This window comes from Danio rerio, chromosome 20, assembly GCF_052040795.2.
Source record: "Danio rerio strain M-AB ecotype USA chromosome 20, GRCz13ab, whole genome shotgun sequence".
Classification (NCBI taxonomy): Eukaryota; Metazoa; Chordata; class Actinopteri; order Cypriniformes; family Danionidae; genus Danio; species Danio rerio.
In genome coordinates, this window is record NC_141040.1 from 51,689,585 (window position 1) to 51,711,522 (window position 21,938).

Here is a 21,938-nt window from a genome sequence, read left to right on the forward strand (position 1 = left end):
CTTAAAATTAAGACAGGAAGATGCAGATTCAAAATTCTCATTTCCGTTTTTAATTTCCGAGCTTTTTTATTTCATCTGATTGCATTATAAGTCCGTGTGATGATGAAAACATGACTAAATTTTAATGTTCAGAATTAAGTAAATATATGAAAGATTCTGATATTAGCTTCAATCTTTAGCTAATCCGCAGTGATGATAATAAATAACGTTGTAATTGATGCATTGTAGGTGTATTATTATGCCAATTATTAGGCTATTATTGCAAAAACATCAACATTATATTGATTAGAATTTATTCATTTTATTCATACTCTTGCTGATTCAATTACAGCTAACAATGCAAGTAAAATAATTTATTACAGTGCTAAGCATATATGTGTACACCCCCCACAAATCACTCAGTTAAATTAATATTTTTTTATAAGCTTTACAATGTTATATAAGTACATAGGCATTAGATTAGCCAGTACTGAAGCCAAATCTGATACTAATCTAACAAATTAACTTACAATAATCGTTCAAAAACCAGTAACCCAAATTTATATGTGAGGGAAAATATTAAATAACATTTTTAAAAATAGAAAAAATCAAGAGAAACAAAAATATTAAATTATGTTGAAATGTTGTAGTTTTTTCCAGTATTTTGCATGAATTTTAATGCATTTTCTTTCCATTTTTAAAGATGTTCTGTGACTACAATATTATTTTAATGATATATATATATATATATATATATATATATATTTAGTAAATCCGCTTTGTTCAAATGCACCAATATATACCCATATTCACTAAAATAGATAAAATTATTCATTTTTAAAACGGGGTGTACTCATATATGCTGAGCACTGGCTTTGGCTTTAGGGCAAATATGCCTTTTGTGTAGGCTTGTTAAAATGTATTTTTCTAACGTCAGTGTTTTTTATTTATTTATTTATTTATTTTTTAGGTAACTATTTTTTTAAATAGCCTAAAATAAAATATCAATGCACACCATGCAGTGTTATAAAATGTATTAGTTGAATTTTACGATTGCGTCTAAAACAATTAGTTGCAAATTAATTAATCAGAGGGATTAATGGCAGCATATTTATTTGATATTTTAATTATTCTTAATTTAGGCGCATTTGATTATATGCTCTTTGGAAATTTAAGCACCGTTCTGCAAATAGTAACGTTTATATATGAATTAAGAAGATGAAGGGTTAACCACACATCAACAACTACAATAAAACACGATTTATTCTTATTTCGAGGTAAATGAAAATCACCAGACAAGAACCAACTTCTAGCCTTCACCACATAACACCGTATCTATGAAACAAAAAAAATTAAAATAAAAAATACAAGATGCTATCTAAAACAAGCGTTCACCCACGCACAGAGACAGTCACAGATAGACGACCCAGTCTATTCCTATGTACAAACGCCCATTAAATTAAGCATAAATAAATATATACAAACATAAATAAAAGAACCTTCCTCACACAATATTAACTTTGACAGACAGGCTATAATCCAGCTTGCGGGACTGAGAGAGCGCGCCCTCGCTCCGCTTGAGGTGAGCGCGGAAAGACTGCGCGTGGCCGTGTTCCAGCACGCGCGGTCACCTGTGCAGCCTTTGCCATCGCATATATCCCATTTTTATGTCCATTTTTTTTTCAACACCACGGTCCAAGCAAGCTTCAATCCAGCTGATGCAGGGATGTAAAACAAATAAACACCATTTAAGCTTTGTCTCTGTTGGTTTGGTTCGGTGTAAATGCTAGTGTATATATTTGAGAAACAAATACATAAGAAATAGATGAAATATCAGTCGTGATTGCATTGAGCTGATTACCATGTTAAAAGAAACGTACTGAAAATATCCAAATGGCCAAGACAGCACAAGCATTAGCAGTTTAAAATGAAATACAACCAAAACATACAAAGTTTAACTTGCATTTTTGTAGACAAGATAATCAGGATATTGCCAGAGATGTTTTGAGGAGAATGGAAAGTTTTAGAGTTTTAATATTTGTCTTGTAATCTGTATATGAATAAGACTTAAATACTAATTAATTTCCATGATTATTTAAAGTATGTGTGTGTATTTTATGGGATGCCAGAGCAGCCAGACTGTGGTAAATATTTGTCACAATATTTAATATGGAAGATGACTTGTTGTGCATCTACATCCTTGTTTTGGCAAACACTCCATTTTAATCATCCGCATATATTAATAAATGCAATAAAATCTCTGTATACTGAATACTGTATCTCCCTTTAGCGCATAGGACTATTAATTCCTTTATGACCTGTAGATGATTGTGTGAATTTGTTTTTACTGCAGCTGTATTTTTGGCAAAACTTGAATGTACTTAAATATCGCAGAACTGTGCACCGATAGTCTTGTATAATAATAAGTATAATTAAATATAGTAGTTAAAAAGTGTCTCCACCAATATTCCAAGCAAACCTGTCCTCCAAAGTGCTGGCCATTACACTCAAATATTAGATTTATGAGCGTGTGTAAAGGACAGCCTGCGTCTAACATTGTGTAAAATGTCATACTTTTGTACACAAAAACACACACACACTCTCTCTCTCTCCTCGAATGTTTTCACACTTGCGCACGAATGAGATGAAGATGGTGGACGTGTCACAGCAGACTCGTGTCCTCCAGTCTTTATTGAATCGTATCATATCGTTCCTTTAGTTTTCCCATGATCCGCTCTCCACCCAGAATGTAAAACGCAATGTCATAAAACTAGAGTTTATAGAATCTCTGAGCATCTCTGCTTCCTTGATATCGTATTCCCACAGCTCATTTTCTGTGTTTTTCCTCTTTCTCTCCGCCTTTGGAGCCGTCTGCAGGTGTGTGTCGGTTGGGAGTGGGGTTGTTCAGGAACATCTTGTCGAGGCCTTTAAGGGCTTCAGTCAGGTAATTCTGCAAAGCTGTGAGGGCGGCGCAGATGGCTGGAGAACCAAAACCGTGCGTGATGAAGCTAAAGTGTGACAGGCAGCTCTGGATTCCTGGCTCCAGGATGGGCGAAGGCCGAGAGTTCCCTAAAGGAGTGCGATCCTGAGCCAACAGGTCCGTGAACTCCTTACACAACTGCCTGAAAAGAAAGGAAAACATGCAGAGATTAGCTTTGTTTACATTAGACCAGGGGTTTCCAAACTTTTCATCCCGTGACCCCCAAAATAACAATGCCAGTGAATTGCGACCCCGCCGTTTTTAATATAAGCTGTGCATAGAATATGCCCATGTCTATTCATTGTTTAAATGTGAGTGCTGTAAACGGGTCAGAAAGCTTAACCTGGTGCCTTAAAATCAATGTGCTGCATCTGACGCAATTGCTGTGTCTCTAATATAACATAATCACCCTAGGAGTTGCAAAAAAAAAAAAAAAAACATTTGCATGTTGTTTTTTTAATGTAACTATTACATACATTTTTCTTCTGTATGTTATAGATAAAACATGGTAAGTCTAATAGTTTAATAAAATGAATTTGATTTTTGGAAATCACCAAGCAACCCTCCCCCTTAATGTCTCGCCACCCCCATTTTGAGAATGACTGCATTAGCCAATCCAAAGAAATGCAACCAAAATATAGAAAACAGCTTGTTTCTCTTTCTTATATTAAAAATAAATGTGCTTTATTAGCATTGGGGATTCTGTGAAGAACTTTTAGCTCTCACAAAACATATTTTATAATGGAAAAATGTCAGTAAATGTTTTTGAACCATTTTTTCGTTCCTCTAAGACAATTTTCCTGAAAATTGCATAATATTTGCTTAAAAGCTTTTAAACACATTGCAAACTTTTTGAAATCCAGCCAGAAATAGGAAGAAAATCAAACTGTTTTTTTTTTTTTTTTACTCGAGACGTGATGAGATTGTTTACAGACGTATTGGACACACAAGACTCAAACATGAACATTTATTTCAAAGGAGAAGAACCCCAACATCTCAGTATATCAACAAAAACCAAAGAGTTAAACATAATTGTGAAATGCCCTATTTTTAATGTTATCAGATAACAATTTTTACCTCAAGATATTTTTTATGTGAATCCCTCTAAAACTTTTCAATTTTTAAGGTTTACTTTTCTTATATATTATTATGTATTTTTTATTATGCATTGTTTATTGATGTTGATGACCTTAATTGTTAAAATATTTTTATAATTATAGAAAAGTGATATTTAAAAAATATATATTATTTTTTTTTTTTGCCATGACATAGCCATAGAAGCTGAAATGACAATAAACTATCTATCTCTAAAATCTATCTTGAGAAAATAGCTTGTTTCTCTTGTCATGTCATTTCGTAAGACTCACACATGGACATTTACTCAAAGAAGAAGAACCCGCTAAAATATTTTTAAATCTGAATCCTTCCAGAATTGTGCAATTTTTATCAAAAGTAAAATTTTAAAACTGTTTTAGTTTGTATAAATTATTCTTTTAGTTCTTATATATTTTATCTTATGTGTTATTTATTGATGTTGATGACTTTTTATTTTCCAGATATTTCTAGAATTATAGAAAAGTGATATTTATAAAATCTATGATATTTTTTTCCATGACATAGCCAGAGAAACTGATATGGCAATGAACTTAAAATCTAACTTGAGAAAATTGTTGTTCCTCTTTTTTTATATCAAAAAGAAAGGAGCTTTTTGGCATTGATGATTCTGTGAAGAATTTTTAGCTTCCATAAAAAGGTTCTTAATGAAGTAAAAATGTCGGTAAAATTTTTTAAGGAACCATTTTTTCATTCCCTAAAACTGGAAAACATTTTCTTAAAAGCTTTTGAGAAAATTGCAAACGTTTTGAAATTCAGCTGGAAATAGAAAGAAAATCTAACTTTTTTAAAACTCATGACATGACAAGAGCATGTCGTATTGGCCACGTGAGACTCGCACATTAACATTTACTCAAAGGAGAAGAACCCCCAAAAAGTCAATATTGTAACAGAAATCTGTTAAACACAGTCTTGTGAAATGCCCTATTTTTAACATTGTCAGACAATGATTTTTATCTGGAGAGACTTTAAATGAAATATTCTCAAATGTGAATCCTGTGAAAAGTACATTTTAAAACTTTAAGTTTTTATCAAATATATATTTGTATATATATATATATATTTGTATATTTATATTTGTATATTTATATTTGTATATTTATTCTTTAGTTCTCATATATTTTATCTTGTATATTATTTATTGATGTTAATGATGTTTTATTGTTTTATAATTATAGAAAATTGATATTTATAAAATGTTGTAAATTTGATCTGTTTTTTTTTTTTTTGTTTTTGTTGTTGTTGTCATAACAATGCCAGAGAAAGTTGCTTGTTTCTCTTTTTTTATTGCAAAAAGAAAGGTGCTTTTTGGCATTGATGATTCCGTGAGCTTCCATAAAAGGTTTCTTTTATAATGTAAAAATGTCATTAAAGTGTTTTATTTATGTAATTATTTTTTGGAAGAACCATTTTCATTCCCCAAAAGACTCATTTAGTGAAAACAGCATCAGTGCAAAACATCTGGGTTCCACACAATTCCTTCATGTTGTCCCTACTCAAATCAATTAATTTAACCTAAATGTTTTTACAAATGTAAGTAGATTGAACATAAAACAATTAACTTGACCCCCCCTCCCTTATTTTAGCTTATTATATAAGTAGTTTGAACAAACAGCAATAATATGTGTTGTAAATAATGCTTACCGGCATTAATGTTTTCACATCACATTAAGAAGCTTTAAAATTAATCCAATCTTTCCATTCCATTAAAAAGATCATGAGTCTAATAGTTTTTTTATTTACATATTTGATAACATATTGAATTGAACTGAGCACTAAAAGATTCTTTAGGGAACCCAACAATGATTATTATGGCGCTGCTGCAAAAAATAAATGTCCATCATGAACATTTGCTATCCATGAAACACAAAATAATGGTTAGGAATGTTCATTGAAAGGATCTTTCGGGAAACAAATAAGTTCTTTGAATTTAACATTCTTAAAAACACGCAATACCAAAGACTTTTAAAACTTGGGTTGCAACCTTTCTGTGACTAATCAGACTGAAAACTGTGATTGAACCTATTAAACATTGGTCAATCTTTACCATAAACACACAATGTATATAAAATTTATTATGAACTGAACTGTAACTAGCATTTGTTGGAAACCAAATGCTTAATTTTCAATGCAAATAACCCAAACATTTGACTATTTTATCTTTTACCAGATCTTTTAGAGCAGATTTCTTACTTCACTGTCAGTCTGCTTTTTTTAATCAGCACTGTTTTACTGTGCAGTATATGTGCTTATGAAATATGAATGAAATGCATTTAATATCGCAGCTGCATTGATAATTTTATATAAAAACTATAATTGGGTTTAATGAGATGAGCTGTACTGTAACTATACCATGACACCTTGTTGTAGCATGTATATTTGCTCAAGAGAGCCAGAGATTTTGTTAGTTCCCATTATTACAGACAATCTACAATTTCTGTTTAATAACAAGAAACTATCGCCGGAGGTGGCAGCCACAGCTATCAGTGACGTTTATTGGAGAGTACAGATATTTAATGGAGAATTTGATGTTAAATGTATTCCTACACCTCATGGGGAGAAATGTCTTATTATACTGTATGTCTGCCTTTATGTAAGGATAAGCTATAATGCTACTTAAAGCATAATAAAAAGGGGGAGGTTTGCAGTAGTGTCATAAAAGAAGAATTTTTGGTTCCCTAAAGAATGTTTTAGGTAATAGTTTTTAAAAGAATTTAATTTGATTTTAGAATTAGTGCGTTTCCATTTCTCGGTGAAATGTTCTTTACCTTATAGGGGGAAAAACTGTTCTTTTAACTTATTATGGAACCAATTATGCAAAAAAAAAAAAAAAAACTTTATTTTTAGAATCTAATAAGGCACAAAATTTCAAATACAGTCTAAAAACATAATACCGTCTGATAGCATTGTAAATTTCCATCTGATGTTTTTAGAAGAACTCCTTATTTCTTATTATGAAGAACATGATAATAATCTAAAGAGGTTTTTTTCCATTTAACGGAACCTTTGTGGGGTGTTAGAACCTTTTGTTAAGGTGTTAAAGGTTCTTAATGGAACCACTCAAGGCCATTTAAAGGGATAGTTCACAGAAAATTTTAAATTCTGCCATGACTCATTTCAAAGTTTGAGTTTTGTGTGTGTGTTAGGGGCTGTGCGATTTGGGGAAAATATCTTAATTGCTAATTTAAAAGAAAATGTATTTGCTTTTGATATATACTGTGATTTCGATTTGATTTGAAATTTAGTTTTGTAGTCAAGGTTCGATTCATTAATCTCTATCATAGCTTCTTGCTACTAAACTGAAATTACTTGAAGTTATATTACTTAAACATTTATTCAAACATATATTTAAAATATTCAGAAATGAATTTTTTTTTCTCTAGAGCAAACAGTAAACACAAATAAAATGACCTCACCTTTCTGTAATCAAGTTTAACTCAAATTCGGGAGATTCGAATTAGCCTCATTAACACTACAAGCGATTTGTAGCAGGAAAGCGACAAGTGACCATTCATCTCAACGGTAAAGTCTAGATCGGATACGCGGCTGGCCAGAAGTGCGATATGCACATCAATATAGCAGCATTTTTATGACACTTTATAGCAATAATTAACATTTTTACAGTACTGTGACGGTTGGGTTTAGGGTTGGGGTGGGGGTAGGCGTTAAAATTTTTGGGTAATTTTATAGATAGCATAAATAATACTCTGTACAGCTACTGTTTTTACGTTACTGTGATGGTTGGGGTGGGGGTAGACATTAATAAACTACAATGAATGGGAAATTTAATAAATAATAAAAATAATTCTCGTTAACTTCCGGCCGTATATGCGACCCATTTCCGATCTAGCAACAAACCATTTCAATGAAGAGCGAGCTACTTCCGGCAACCTCCGTCTGTGTAAGCCACAGTGACCGTTGGCGATCAAGTGGGCAGGTTGAGTGACGCGACAATGTTGAAAATCCTTTTGCTTTGCTTTATGCAAATGTAAAGCGACTTTCTTGAGCGACAGCCAATAGAAGCACCAGTAGTTCTCTGTGCTGTAGACCTACACAGACCTGCGTTTGTAGCAGGGCATCACCCAGAGCGACAGGGAGCTACGAAGTCGCTGCTAGTGTGAATGAGACATTAGTGTAGCTTATTATAAAAAATAATAATAACTATAAAAATATAGAACATTAAGCAAACGAACATTGTACTTTGCTATTGCTTGCTACTAGATTGAGTGTCACTGGCAATAATTTCAGTTAACTTTTTAGCAAGACACTCATCACTCAATTGTGCTCACTCAATTGGCTAGTAAGACTTTCACACACAGATGACAGTCACACATTTGCTCTGCAGAAAATATTAAATAATACAAATATATTTCATGTCGCAGCCTCTTGTGATTAGTTAATCTCAACATTTCAAATTGTGTTTGCGATTGGATTTCCATTAATCGCACAGCCCTAGTGTGTGTGTCTGTGTGTCTATGTCTATGTCTGTGTCTGTGTGTGTGTGTGTGTGTGTTGAACAACAGAGAAGATATGTTAGAAACCTGTAACCATAATATGGAAGTCAATAGTTTCACATTTTCAACATTCTTCAAAATATCTTCTGTTTGTTAAACAATACTACAAAGCTGAAGCTGGTTTGGAACGGGAGTGGTAAAGAGTGAGTAAATGACGGCAGAATTTCATTTTTGGGTGAACTATCCATATACTGTACATATAAAGCCTTTACATTGCAAAAGTAGTTATTTAAATAATGGTAATATCCACAAATATGAATTTAATAATAAATATAAAAATATAAATAAATATTAAATAAGATTTTTTGAAGTATATGTTATATATTGTTGTACTAATTGATGCTTGTCTTATGTTGAGTGTCTGCACAAGGTCATTACAAGCTTTATATTTTATTGCTTATAGGAAAACAACCTTAACATGAAACAGCATTCTGCTAATGGGACGGTGTGGTCTAGACATGTTCTGTCTGTGGCAGGACTAGTCAGCTGGGTTCTAGGATCAGTCACTAGTACTGTCTCCTATCCAATTCCTTTAACATCTACACCGCTGTGATCCAATCAGAGAATGTCATGACATTTTTTTTCCAGGCACATCGAGCATGACAAATTCTTCATTCGCATTTATCAGAACATATCAGAAGGTACGTGCTTGATCTTCTCTATCAGTAAAAAGAAAAGTGACCTGCTCGCTCATGGATTACCGCATGCATTTTTCAAGAAATGAATTTAAGTCATGAGTTGAATTAAACAGTGAAATGGAGAAGAGATCAATTTCCATTTATAAAGCTCACAACAGAAGCTGAAAAGAAGTCAACTTGCTGTCACGGATAATCTAACTTATTTTTTTTATACATCTACATATTCTTTTAACTTGCTGTGAAATATTGATTATAGAAGGAGAATTCATACATAATATCAAAGCTTCTGTATAGCAACTCTCATTCATGAATGATCAACTCTGTGACTTCTCCATTTGGGATTTTATGATGAAATAGATCAGATCAAAAAATATATATTCCAATGTGTCAAACTTTCACAGTGCAGAATGTAAAACTAAAAGATAACACTATCTATCAGACCCATATTTGTGCATGCCAGTGCCTTATATGTGACCATAAAACCAGTCATGTCAGTTATTTAAAATGGACATTTATACCTCTCATGAAAGCGGAATAAATATGATTTCCATTGATGTTTGGCTGATATATGACTACTTGAAATTTGCAATCTGAGGATGCAAAAAAATTGTTATTTAGAAAATCACTTTTAAAACTGGTTAAATATGATGCTTAGCAATGCACGTTATTTAAAAATAATGTTTTGATATAATTATGGTAAGAAATTTACAAAATACCTACATTGAACATGATCTTTATGTAATATTCGTATAATATTTGGCATTAAAACTATATATATATATATATATATATATATATATATATATATATATATATATATATATATATATATATATATATATATATTTTTTTTTTTTTTTTTTTTTTTTTTTTTTTACCAATATTTTTAGCGTATTTAATATTCCAGTGCAGCTTAAGAGAGTTTTGTGGTCCAGGGTCACATATGTGATTGCATAAAACGCTCTTAATTATCTCAAGTATTAAATAAATTCTATAAAATAGGTGCTCTCACAGGTTTAGACTTAGCAATGATGCTCAGTAGCTGTGGCAGCATTCATTGGAATCATAGGTAAAAGGCATGTTTCTCGTCCTGCAATAACCTAAAAGTCTCCCTAAATATTATTTCAATTTCTTAAAGCCTAACATCTACTTTAAATGAAACTCCCCGGCTTTAACTGTCCATAAAAGAGATCTTAAACTTCAAATCCTCAAAGCAAAGTCTGCATATTTCTGCTTGGAGAGCAAAGCCCATCAATTAGAATAAAGCCATAAATTTAACTTTGGGTCTACTGGGAGAGTGTCTTTATCAGTCATTACAGGAGAATTATCCGTTCTCAGCATGTTTTACATCCTGAAAGAGGTGCTGCTTTCAATATTCATGCTTTTCTTGCTTTGGGGAATCAGATAGGAATAAATAAAGGCATAACTTTCAGCCATATGCCCAGATGGCCTGACATGCTAATGACCTTTCAACATTTGACCTCCATTTGTTACATAAATGGTCCACTTGTTCCTTAACAATTTGGATGTGTACGCTCTGAAAAATGCTGGGTTGTAGTAAGCAATGTTGGCTCAAACCCAGCCAATGAGTTAAAAATCAACTTTGCTCTAATCAGAAAATTGATAATCAGTTACGAGTCTAATGACGGATTGATAGCAGATATACAGCTTGAAATGTGAACAGTCAAAATCAGTTGTTATTGTCAGGGTTAAGCTAATTTATAGAGTCACAAAAATTTTATTAAACGTCCAGAAAACTGTATCAGTAATAGGAACAGCAGATGCCATTATCCTGATGTTTAGGCTATAAGTTTCAAATTGAACTTGAACCTTTTTTCATATTTATTCCATTGACCTCTGTTGTGTTTCTGAAACGGTCCACTTATTCCTTAACAATTTGAATGTGTATGCTCTAAAAACTCATCGGTTATTGTAACCAATGTTGGCGTAAACCCAGCCAATAAGTTAAAAAATTGCAATTTAAATTTAATGGAAAAAATAAACCCAATGACTGGGTTAGTCCAACATTTTCAGTGTGTATTAAAAGGGTTTTGTGATCAAAGTAAAAATCAAGATTATTATTTTGTGCCAAAATCAAACAAAGTGCTCAGGGCTAGATTAAATAATGTGTCGGTGCTCTTTGGGTTAGGGATTCATCAGAATAGATAGCAAAACTCAGGCCAAGGCATTCGAAAAATGTGGAAAAAATCTTAAAAAGCCTTTATTCACATGGCTAATCCTAAAAACTGTGCCTATATATGTGTTTCTGCAAAGAACTGCCTTCATCAGGGTAAAAGTGATCAGGTGCATCTGGAGTTTCTTTTGAACGCTATATGGTCTCATGACACATTAGAATATCTAAACAATATTAAAACAATATATTGAACACAAGGTCAACTCACAATAATCATTAATTCAGCATTGATAGTCAGAAAAAATAATTATCTTACATTTTAAAACCTGCAACTTTAGTGTAGTTTGCTAAGATACGACTGTTTGAAATGCAAAAAAAATCTAACTTTTGAGAAAAACATCTTTAAAGCTGTCTAAATTTAGTGCTTATCAATGCACATTACTAATTAACAATCTTTTGATATATTTAATGTACAAAATTTACTAAATATCTTCATGGAACATGATTTTTACCTAATATTTTAATTATTATAATATAATATATTATAATTATAGACCTTAAAACTAATTTTTTTCAGATAAAAAAATACAGAAAAAAATCATATTAAATTATTATTTTGGCAGCATGTACCCAAAACTACTTGTGTCAAGCTTGTAATAAGAGTGCTTTGAGGTGCAATGTAATCTGAAATAAGAATCTGAGCAAACGATCAAACTTCAATCTCTAAAAGGTCATTTGTGACAAACAGTTCAAATGCCTCCAACTGGCAGTGTTGCAGAGCCCTGCTGCGGCATCTGCAGTTGTCTGGGCTTGTCAGATTTTGACCCACATTCGCTTTCGCGTCTCAGAACCACAAACAGTCTTGTTGTCCAGTCGGGAGTGCGCAGCGCGCCTCTCTCTCTCGCTCGCTCGCTCATTCCAGAGCGACAGAACGCGAGTGCCCGAGGCGCGTGCAGGGGCGGGGGCGCGGGCTCGGGCTGACTGACGGGACTTTGACAGACAGACTGTGAAAGGAGAGGCGAGGGAGGAGGGATGACCTTAGGCAGAACTTCAAGGGGAAAGCTGGCACTTTAAAACTTGAAACATTTCACTTAAATATAATGAGTTTCTAGCTCGGTGCCAGGCTGAGATGGATAAGAGACGCGTGTTTCTGGTGGACCTGAACTGCCTCATTAGAAACCAGCTAAACGTGTCAAAACGCACCAGGCACTAAGCGGACAGCCATCAAAACGACACACTCCCCTGCAATCCGTGATGGATTCAACATTCACTTGGAAATGTGACTACACATTTGTTCAGGCGAGGGCGGCAAGCGGGTACTAGCTTCCAATGAGAAGCAGAAATCTCATGCAATAAACACATTATGGACGTACTTTGTGGCGAGCAGCATGTTCTTCCGCGAGTGCAGTTCGTTTGGATCAGTGTGCTGTCTGTTCAGATATTCAGACACGGCTTTTGTGGGAAACTCAGTTTCACAAATGTAGCCGAAGTCCCGAGCCAAATGAACAGCTTCTCCTGGAAAATGAAAAATAAACACAATATAGTGAAACGGAATTACTCCACATGTTCGCATAAAACATTTCTGCCCTAAATTACAGCTGTGGCTGCAGCTCAAATGAACTGGAGGGGAGATGGTCTTTGAAACAAAATGAAGGACTGCAGTGTAAAAGCAATCAGACAGTCACAACAATAATTATATGAAATCAGCTGTAGTGGTTAAAATATCGTTTTCGTGCTGCATCTCTTAACTATTTGCACCGCCTAAGGGATCATGAGAAACTAAATCAGATTACAGAAACTCTCAAGGCAATGCATTTCAATTTATGTAGCCTACTTGGTTCATTCGTGAGTCCAAATTTTCGTTTGAGATTTAAATGGTAAAAAACTCAGAATCAGTGAACAGGGAAATAAAAATCAGATGTGCTGATTTACCTTCTACTAGAGACGTCAGTAATGTGACATTCGCTGCCTTGCGTCTCCCCGCGGGCAAATTCAAGCCGATTTTCTCCAGCTTTTCCCTCAGTGATCTACCGCCATTTTTCGACTTCGCTCTGATCAGAAAATGGATAATTAGTTACATGTCTAATGACGGACTGACAGCAGAAATACACCTTGAAACGTGAACATTCAAAATCAGATGCTATTATCAGGATAAGGCTAATTTGGAGGGGAAATAAAACACGGGCGTTTTCTTAAACGTCCGCTATAGACATTTTCAACGTGGTCATTTCAATCAGAACGTAGTGTTAAAGTCATAACTTTTTATCAATAAGTAACTCTTTTTGGATTCTTGGAAGCGATAGAAATTAAAAATGTAAAACAGGAAATACTCTGGACTATTTGTTCACATCCCTCAAAATGCTTTACATCAGAAAATGCAATAGCAGATGTCATTATCCTGATGTTTATACGTTTTCAAATTGAACTTCTGCTTTTTTATCTTTGATCCATTGACCTCTGCTGTATTATAATGTACATCTCGGTGGAAATAATGATAGTCTCACCTTCGCAGAACCCCACCAAGCAGAGACGCGTTCAGGCACTCCGGTGGAGAGAGGCGCCGCTGGACCTCCCCAACAGTCACTTTATATTTGGATGTGGAGCTAAGAAGAGACAGGCGGCCGGGCACCGAGCAGAAAACCTCGTTGACGTTCACGGAGATCCCTCCGATTAGTCCGTCTTTGTTCATCATCAGAGAAGCGACGCTTTTGTGAGGAACTGGAACTGTGCGTGGAAAAACAAAAACATAAAATTGAGCCACGTCCGATAGGTAGACTTATCGAGAATTGAAATGATTTGTAGCTGCGTAACCACATGGTGTTTTACATAAAACGAAGCAAAACTATTTTTAAAATAATATCTAAGAATTGTTACAGACAGTTCAGGCCTGTGAGAATATTATGTAATGTGAAATCTTGGCACGTAAAAGCGCCGTGAGCTCAAGCCCTCGGCTGGCCCGGGTCACCCCGCACGCGCCCGGAGCTGCCAGCGCGTGCTCCTGTTTTCATACGTTAATCCCACGAACAATTGAAAGCAATCCAGAGCTGCCCATACATCCAAACAATGCAAACGCCTGCAATCCTATTAATGAGGTTAACATATTGCCAAAATTATCATCAACGGCGTAGGCTACATTCTAAAAATGGAATGATGGACCAATTTTAGCGGGGACGTTTTTCAGTTTCCAACGTGATTGAAACGGTAGCATTACGCTTTCAAGTCTTGTTAGGCGCTAGGATTTGGTCCTTTATTTTTTTACAATTCAGTCACATATTCCAGTAAGTCCTTGTTTCCACTTTGACATTTCAACACTCTTTACTGTGCCAATTTATTATATTATTGATTGATGACGGACGAGTGCTAATAACATTAACCACCTATTTTTCAAATCACCCTCACACACACACACATGCTGACCGTCAAACGACGTCTACTAACTTAAGCGCTAATGGGGTAACGAGAGCTCGAGCCCGCGGAGATCTCTACAGGGGATAATAGAGAAAACGAGCTCTAAACGAGCTCACGAGATCTGCGCTCAGAAAACCATCCATCACAGCGGCCACTTAAAGGCCGTCTCTTCTGGGAGGCCCGTATTCCGTTAACTAAATTACCGGCAAACGTCCCTCATAACGGACAAATATTAACACGAGCCCAGGGAGTGTTGCTGGAGCTTTTACTGACTGCATGAAGGCTAATCTCAGAGTAAATATGTCAAAATCTTCGTGGAGAAATTATATCAACAAAATGGTTAAATCAAAGATTTATTCTGTCCAAGAAAAAAAAAGGAATTTCTGCTACTGTTATATTAAATAAAAGAAAACGGGTATTAGCTGGATTAGGAATTTGTTATAAAGACACAAATCCAATTTTAGTGATAAAGTTAAAACAGAAGAGAGAGGCTATTTTATAAAAATAAAAATCTCCACTTTCACTGGCTTTCTGTTCAAGGTTAAGAGAATCGGTAGGTGACATCATTTGAATACCAGAAATGATTCAGCGCATGCGTAAAAAGGTGTGCTAAGGTGTATTCACCTGAAATGACTTTTTGCCCTGAATCCATAAACAACAATCCATTCATTGTCCGAGACTCAGCGATAGTTTATATTAAAGTATTACATTTTCACTTTGACGTACAGTACTGGCATAATTCCTCCAGCCATTTTCATATTTACCTTTTTTAATGACGGACTGATCCAGAATATTCATCGCGCCATTGAGGTCCTCCACAGCCTAAAAAACAGCATAATAAAAGTATGTAACTTTTGAACAAAAGCTACATACAATTATCTAGTTTTGATGTGTTCAGAGCAATAGTCCAGTGATAAAATATATCACTGGATTTCACCAGAGACATTGCAAAATTTTTTTTTAAATAAAATACGATTTTCAGGAAAAAAGGTGACCTTTAGCAATTGTAATATTTTTAATTAGGTGATCATGCCATTGTTATCAGTAAAAAGTGATTCAGAACGACAGTTTCCATAGTTTTTAAAATAAGCGTGGGCTATTTCTTAGTAGCTATATTAAAACGTAAACTAATCTAAATTTATTTAACTTATTTAAAACAATCAATTTTAATCAAAACATCCTTTTATTTCAATAAATAGATAAAATAAATAAATCTCCCAAATATGCGACAGATGTCAGATACTCTGATCATTTTGAGAAGAGAGGCAGACAATCATTGTCCATTCAACTGAACGAGGACAGGCCTTATTCCAAAATTTACATTACGGGTAAACATGTCAATTGACGAAATTAGACATGATGTGAGCAGAGATATATCGATCAAAAAACAGATGGTTAGAAATGTGAACCGAGCAGACGATACCCTAAAAAGATTAGCTGTTTGTTAAGTTTTCATTTGAGCTATTGCAACATGATAAGTTAATGTGACAATAATGTGAGTTAACACATCAGTTTTGTACAACGCATCATGCAACACCATAATTTGTTCTTTATAATAATACTATATTATGATGTTTAATAGTCTCAACAACAACAAAAATGATTGCCATGAAAGCAAATTATTATTTTAGATCATTAGCAAGCCTTTTGGGTGTTTTAAATATTAAACTCTTACGTGTACGTGTCTAAAGAGAGTTTGGACTCCTTTAATAATATTGTTTAGAGAATAACTTTTAAATGTTTTAATGCATCACATAACTTGTGAATAGGTCAGGAAACCTCCTGAAGATTTACAAAATTATGCCATAATACAGAGCAATTATTATTATGTCAGCAAAACAAAATATATTCGTTAATAAAAATTATTAAATGCACAAAAAAAATTTTTTTCGCGATTTAACACCAAAAAAATAAAATAAATAAATAACAAGATTAAAATCCAAGCCAAAAATTAAGGATAAAAACGAACCTGCACATCATCCATGCCGTGCGCCAGGCCATGAAGGGACAGACCGTCTCCCATCCCCGCCTCGAGCCCGTGATGTGTGGAGTGGAGCAGCACGTCCGGCCGGCGCACGGTCGAGTAGTCCCGCCGGGGGTCCAGACCCGAGAGCTGCGGTAAAGACGCTCTGGGCTGCGGCAGTAAACCTCCGCTCTCCGTGCCCTGCAAGTCCTGCCGCTGACGGGAGCCCCACGGGTGCTGCTGGGGCTGGTGAAGAGCGTTCAGAGAGTACGGGTCACTGACGTGTGAGTACGGATCCTGACTCTGGTGATACGGCAGAGGCTGGTACGGCGGCGGAAAGTACGGCGGTTGGAAGTCCGAGGAAGGTGTGTGAGAGAGCGGCGGGGCGCTGGAGTACGGTCCCTGAGAGACCGAACCCAGCTGGGACAGTCTGGAACTGTGACTCGGTACCCCATCGTGGCGATCCTTCAAACGAGAAAAGAACATTTATTTATTTTTTGTGCTCTACAATTAGAATAAATAAACTTTTTTAAATGTTTGGCTGTACTGGAATTAATCCATCAATATCCAAAAAGAAAGCGGTCAACACATACAGCGACCCTATAAATATTCGAAATGCTTTTATTTATGAAACTGGTTCGATTATATTGTTTAAAACATAGGCTATCTAAGGGTATAATTACACATAGTGAAAGTTTTAGGTTACTAAGCTCGCATCATAAGCAAATCCCCACACACACCACCTTTTTGCACAGTGCAGTTTACTCCACCACAATTAAGTAATTTTCTTATTCTCAAACTCACCGTGGAGGAATACGCGTGCACTAACATCTGGGCGGAAAAAACGCGTAAAGCAAAGGGACTCGCGACAGCACGACAGACGCTCGCCTGAAGAAACGTGCTCCCTTTTCAACTCCTCATGACCACACGGTGCAAAAACTTGATTTTTCAGCTCAAATGACTTTTTCCTACAGAAATCTGCTCCTCCAGGTCTCGGTTTTGTTCTTCCCGATCCGGCGTTCTGATCCAGAGTGCGGCGCTCCGTCCGTTCGCCTCGCTACACCTCCTCAGAATAATTGTTATTCATGACTCCTCTAATATTGCGGGAATACTTAAAGCAGTGGGGAGCAGCGGAGCGTGAAGGCGCTGCTGCTGTAAGTGACGTTCATTCAGGAGGAGGAAACACTCGTGCTCTGTTTTATTCCCCTCTCTGTTTGAGGTCCGGCATGCACTGCTCTGGACCTCTTTCTTTTGCTATTGTTGTCTTTTATGTTATTGTTGTGTGCGCAGAGTTCATTTATCTCCAGACAGAACAAACGAATTGCCGGAATCAGCTGCTTTGAGCAGGGCAGATGGACAGAGGCCTCATTCAGAATCAGAAGCACTACTCACATACTTTAATATCCATTATAACCACTAAACCACAACAGATATTATTAATCAGACCCTTGCTATTCAATGCTCACACTACCAAACCGATTCCATCACTAAAGTTAGAAACTTCATTCAGTTTATCAAGTACCACGTCATTTTACGCACTATTGTGTTACCATTCACATACAATACACGAATAATGCTCAATACCAGTGCTATGTTCACCCTAGTTTCACATCATACCATGTGTTTAAGCAGGCCCAGCTCACACACAAGCATGCACATAACTGAAATAGGCTACGATAAAGCAATCTCGATGCATCAGCGTGGTTTAAACTTTTCCTGGAAATTTGTAAGCTTAAAATAACAGCTTAAGTTTTTGTAAGGTAATTTTGTGGCGTCTGCGCTGGGTGACAGTTTAAAGTCCTCCACTAATGGTGCCCCATTAAACAGCTCGTATAATGGTCGATTTCACGGACTGGGGTCGAAGTGTTTAATTACACGCGTGACGGTGACTGTGAGAGAAAAGCCATGTGTGACTCTCTGGGTCGGCATCCCGCGAGGCTTTTCCAAAAACCACCACGAGTCTCTCCCACGAGCTCGAGCTCATTCAGAGGGAATCCACGGGACTCCCACGCGTGACTCTTGCGTCCTCCTTCCATCTCTGGATGCGATTCTCTTATGAATAACTCTATTGCATGGGTCTCAAGAAAATGGTATAAGTTTATCCAGAGCATTTTATGATTAAGACTTACCTTTTTTTGTCAGCTATCATGCTGGATCTTTTAGGTTAAAAAATCGTATTTTGAATTACATTAAGAATAAAATCGTTATAAATATACATTAATAAAAATCAAAGTGATAATTCTTAGAAAATTGAATTACAATGAACGCACCTTAAATTATTTTTATATTATATTATAAAATATCTTAAATAATATAATATTAAAATCTGCACTGAAAACTAGATAAATAAACGTTTAAATTAATGCAACATTCTAAAAATGACTTAATTGTTAAATAGATAATTGCTTAGAATGTATGGAACGAAACCTAATTATTCGAACATGCATTCTATTTTAAATCAAACGTTCATTATTTGATTTCTCTTATTGGATTAAGCTGTTATAAACCCTACATTAATAAAGAGATAAATATACTATAGTAAAAAATAATGCAAGGCCGATTGCAGCATTTTCCCGTTATAAAACAAAGTATAAAATAGATGCAGATACAGTCTTCTCGTTACCTCGTATATATCTTCATACTTGACATTTTCCACCAGTTTCCACAGCATGTTCGCGCGCTGATCCCTGTAAAACGAGTGCATTCATGTGAAGAGTGAAGATCTCAACTCTCTCTCTCCGTTGCTCTCTCTCACTCACTCTCTCACTCACTCGCCGAAAACGTAAAGCTCACAGAAAAATCCCCTTTTGCTGTGTTTGTCTGCGTGTGTGCTGTAATGGCGTTGATACAGTGAATGTCTAATGTTAAGTGTGTTGACTTTGGGTTGTATGTAAACCTGCTGCGGGGGGGATTCGCCGAGACTCCGCTCCATCATCAACAGCAGATGAGCTGAACGCTGTCTGCCATTTTACATGCGCGAAACAACGTGGGATTTGAAAGAAATATATTAAATAGTCGATAGTTTTGATTTTATATTATTTTAAAAGAAAGCATGCACGTTTTAAACCTATAGAAAATACGTAATAAACATCAAAATGCATTGATAGGTTGGTAAATGGATATACTTTAACTAATCTGCTTGCAATTCACCGAAAATTTGAATTGAGTGGACTTTTTTTCAACGAGTGTCAGATGTCTATCAGAGCTGTAAGCAAACATTACCTGAAGGAAGCCAGGACAGAAATTCAAAGGCGCTTCAGTGAAAGCAACAGTCCAGTGCGCCACCTGCTGGTCACTGCCAAAAACACTTGTACGCTGCAAAAGAAAACAAAAACAAAACGAAAAGCTCTTCAGAGACTTTGACTTGAAATGATGCATTTTTGCCTTGTTTTGAGGCTCGGCGATTAAGATGTACTTTTAAACGTTATGTCCCTATGATACTCACAGTTTTTAAATGATCTGACATCCACAATAGCCGCGTGTTTGTCCGAGGTCCTGTTGAGTTTAGATACTCCCACTCCTGCTGTAACCACCTGCCTGAATTGACCCCGCGCTAAGTACCGCCCCTCGGTTACTGTTGCCAACAAGCTTCAAAGTATCTTCCATTAGAAATTATTTATATTAGGCGGTAAAATTCGAATCCATTCGAAAATTTGAACCCTCACGTGGTTTGACGTGAACTTTGACATAATTCCCCTGGTGAATCTTTTATGCAAATCGGAATTGAAGCAAACATTTCTCACTGTAACTACAAATAAAACCCAAACAAGCGAAGGTTTCACAATGATGCACTTAGTTTTACAATGATAGGAATAACGAACTAAAAACAAACAAATAAACATGGACTCACCTGAAGAAAACGTAGTTTTTATTAAATTTATGAGTGAAAACACACGTAGCCTATTTAAATCCAGAACGTGTTTATTTAATTTATTTGTTCAAATTTCTTTATTTATTTTAAGTTTATTTAAATGCAATTTTATGGTATTATAAGATAAAAAATTAAATGTATAACTTGGCATGTCAAAAACGATAGAAAATTTGTGTAAGCTGCATTTAAAACTGCAAAGACACGCATCCTGCTCACGTTAGATAAGTAAATGAGGACGTTTTTCATGGCAATTTTGTAATAGAATTTAATATTTACATCAATCAAGTTTGGTTTTTGGCTCTTCATAATAGGTATCCACGCAAGTCTTAAATGGAGTTAAAGTAAAGAATATAATCAGACCAGATGATTTGAATAGCTTTATTTGGAAAGATTTCATTAATTATATAATCTGAGATGATCAAGTTTTTTATATGAAGTGAAATTATAATAAATTTCAAGCATAAGTAAATAAATAAACTGCTTTATGATTTTCTGTGGAGTTGGACGGATATTCAGGTACAGAAATCAAATGTAATATAGCACGGTCATCATTGTATAAATCATTAAAAATAACATTTAATAATACCTTTATTTTTTAAATCATTAATAAATTATCTAAGGGTGCAATGTGACTATTGCTGTGTATATATATATATATATATATATATATATATATATATATATATATATATATATATATATATATATATATATATATATATACATACAAAAGGAATATATATATATATATATATATATATATATATATATATATATATATATATATATATATATATATATATATATATATATATATATATATTTATATACACACAAACACACACACACAAGATGAAACAAGTAGAACAAAATAAAATAATAAATAAAATAAAATAATAAAATATTACATAATAAAATAATATAATCAAATAAAAAATAACATAATCAAATATTAATAGAACAATAAAATAGTAGAAAAAAATAAATGTAACAAAATAAAGTAAAAAGAATAAAATATAATAGATGTAGCATAAAATAATATATTAAAATAAAAGAATAATATAAAATAAAGTAAAATAAAAAATATAATAAAATAAATTAGTAGAATAGAATAATATAATATAATAAAGTAATAAATATAATAAATAATATAATAAAATAGTAATAACTATTGGCAAGGCAAGTTTATTCATTTAAAATTTTTATTTCATTTTTATGCCTAATTTAAATACTATTATTCATGTATCTGTATTTGATTTCACACACACACACACACACACACACACACACACACACACACACACACACACACACACACACACACACACATATATATAT

General features: G+C 34.5%; 1 protein-coding gene and 2 long non-coding RNA genes across 6 annotated transcripts in view; 2 read left to right on the forward strand and 1 right to left on the reverse strand.

Moving 5' to 3' along the window:
- Nucleotides 1–21,938, forward strand: part of LOC147839473 (uncharacterized) — a 503,025-nt gene that overhangs the window by 444,141 nt on the left and 36,946 nt on the right. The gene's annotated exons all lie outside the window — the stretch shown is intronic.
- LOC141379459 (uncharacterized) overlaps nucleotides 1–21,938 on the forward strand; it is a 44,213-nt gene that overhangs the window by 20,486 nt on the left and 1,789 nt on the right. For both annotated transcript variants that reach the window (XR_015519109.1, XR_015519108.1), the window contains exons 3-4: nucleotides 8,990–9,071; nucleotides 9,175–9,227. This is a non-coding gene — a long non-coding RNA (uncharacterized LOC141379459). The remainder of the gene's footprint in view (nucleotides 1–8,989; nucleotides 9,072–9,174; nucleotides 9,228–21,938) is intronic.
- Nucleotides 1,225–20,245, reverse strand: tfap2b (transcription factor AP-2 beta). 3 transcript variants are annotated; one of them, XM_087296796.1, is made up of 8 exons: nucleotides 20,175–20,245; nucleotides 19,952–20,044; nucleotides 16,736–17,194; nucleotides 15,531–15,588; nucleotides 13,863–14,082; nucleotides 13,291–13,409; nucleotides 12,732–12,873; nucleotides 1,225–3,101 (listed from the first exon to the last, which is right to left on the reverse strand). In XM_087296796.1, the coding sequence occupies exons 1-8, from the start codon at nucleotides 20,193–20,195 to the stop codon at nucleotides 2,807–2,809; spliced, it is 1,407 nt and encodes a 468-aa protein (XP_087152922.1). In that variant the 5' UTR covers nucleotides 20,196–20,245; the 3' UTR covers nucleotides 1,225–2,806.

What these genes read in the sequence shown, in the direction of transcription:
- tfap2b (XM_087296796.1), bottom strand. Translation starts at nt 20,195, where the DNA reads ATGTCAGATCATTTAAAAACT. An exon ending in TCTGTCCTGGCTTCCTTCAG is followed by an intron (nt 17,195 to 19,951) that starts GTAATGTTTGCT and finishes TCTCGTTTGAAG; the next exon opens with GATCGCCACGATGGGGTACC. An exon ending in ACGGCATGGATGATGTGCAG is followed by an intron (nt 15,589 to 16,735) that starts GTTCGTTTTTAT and finishes GCTGTTTTTTAG; the next exon opens with GCTGTGGAGGACCTCAATGG.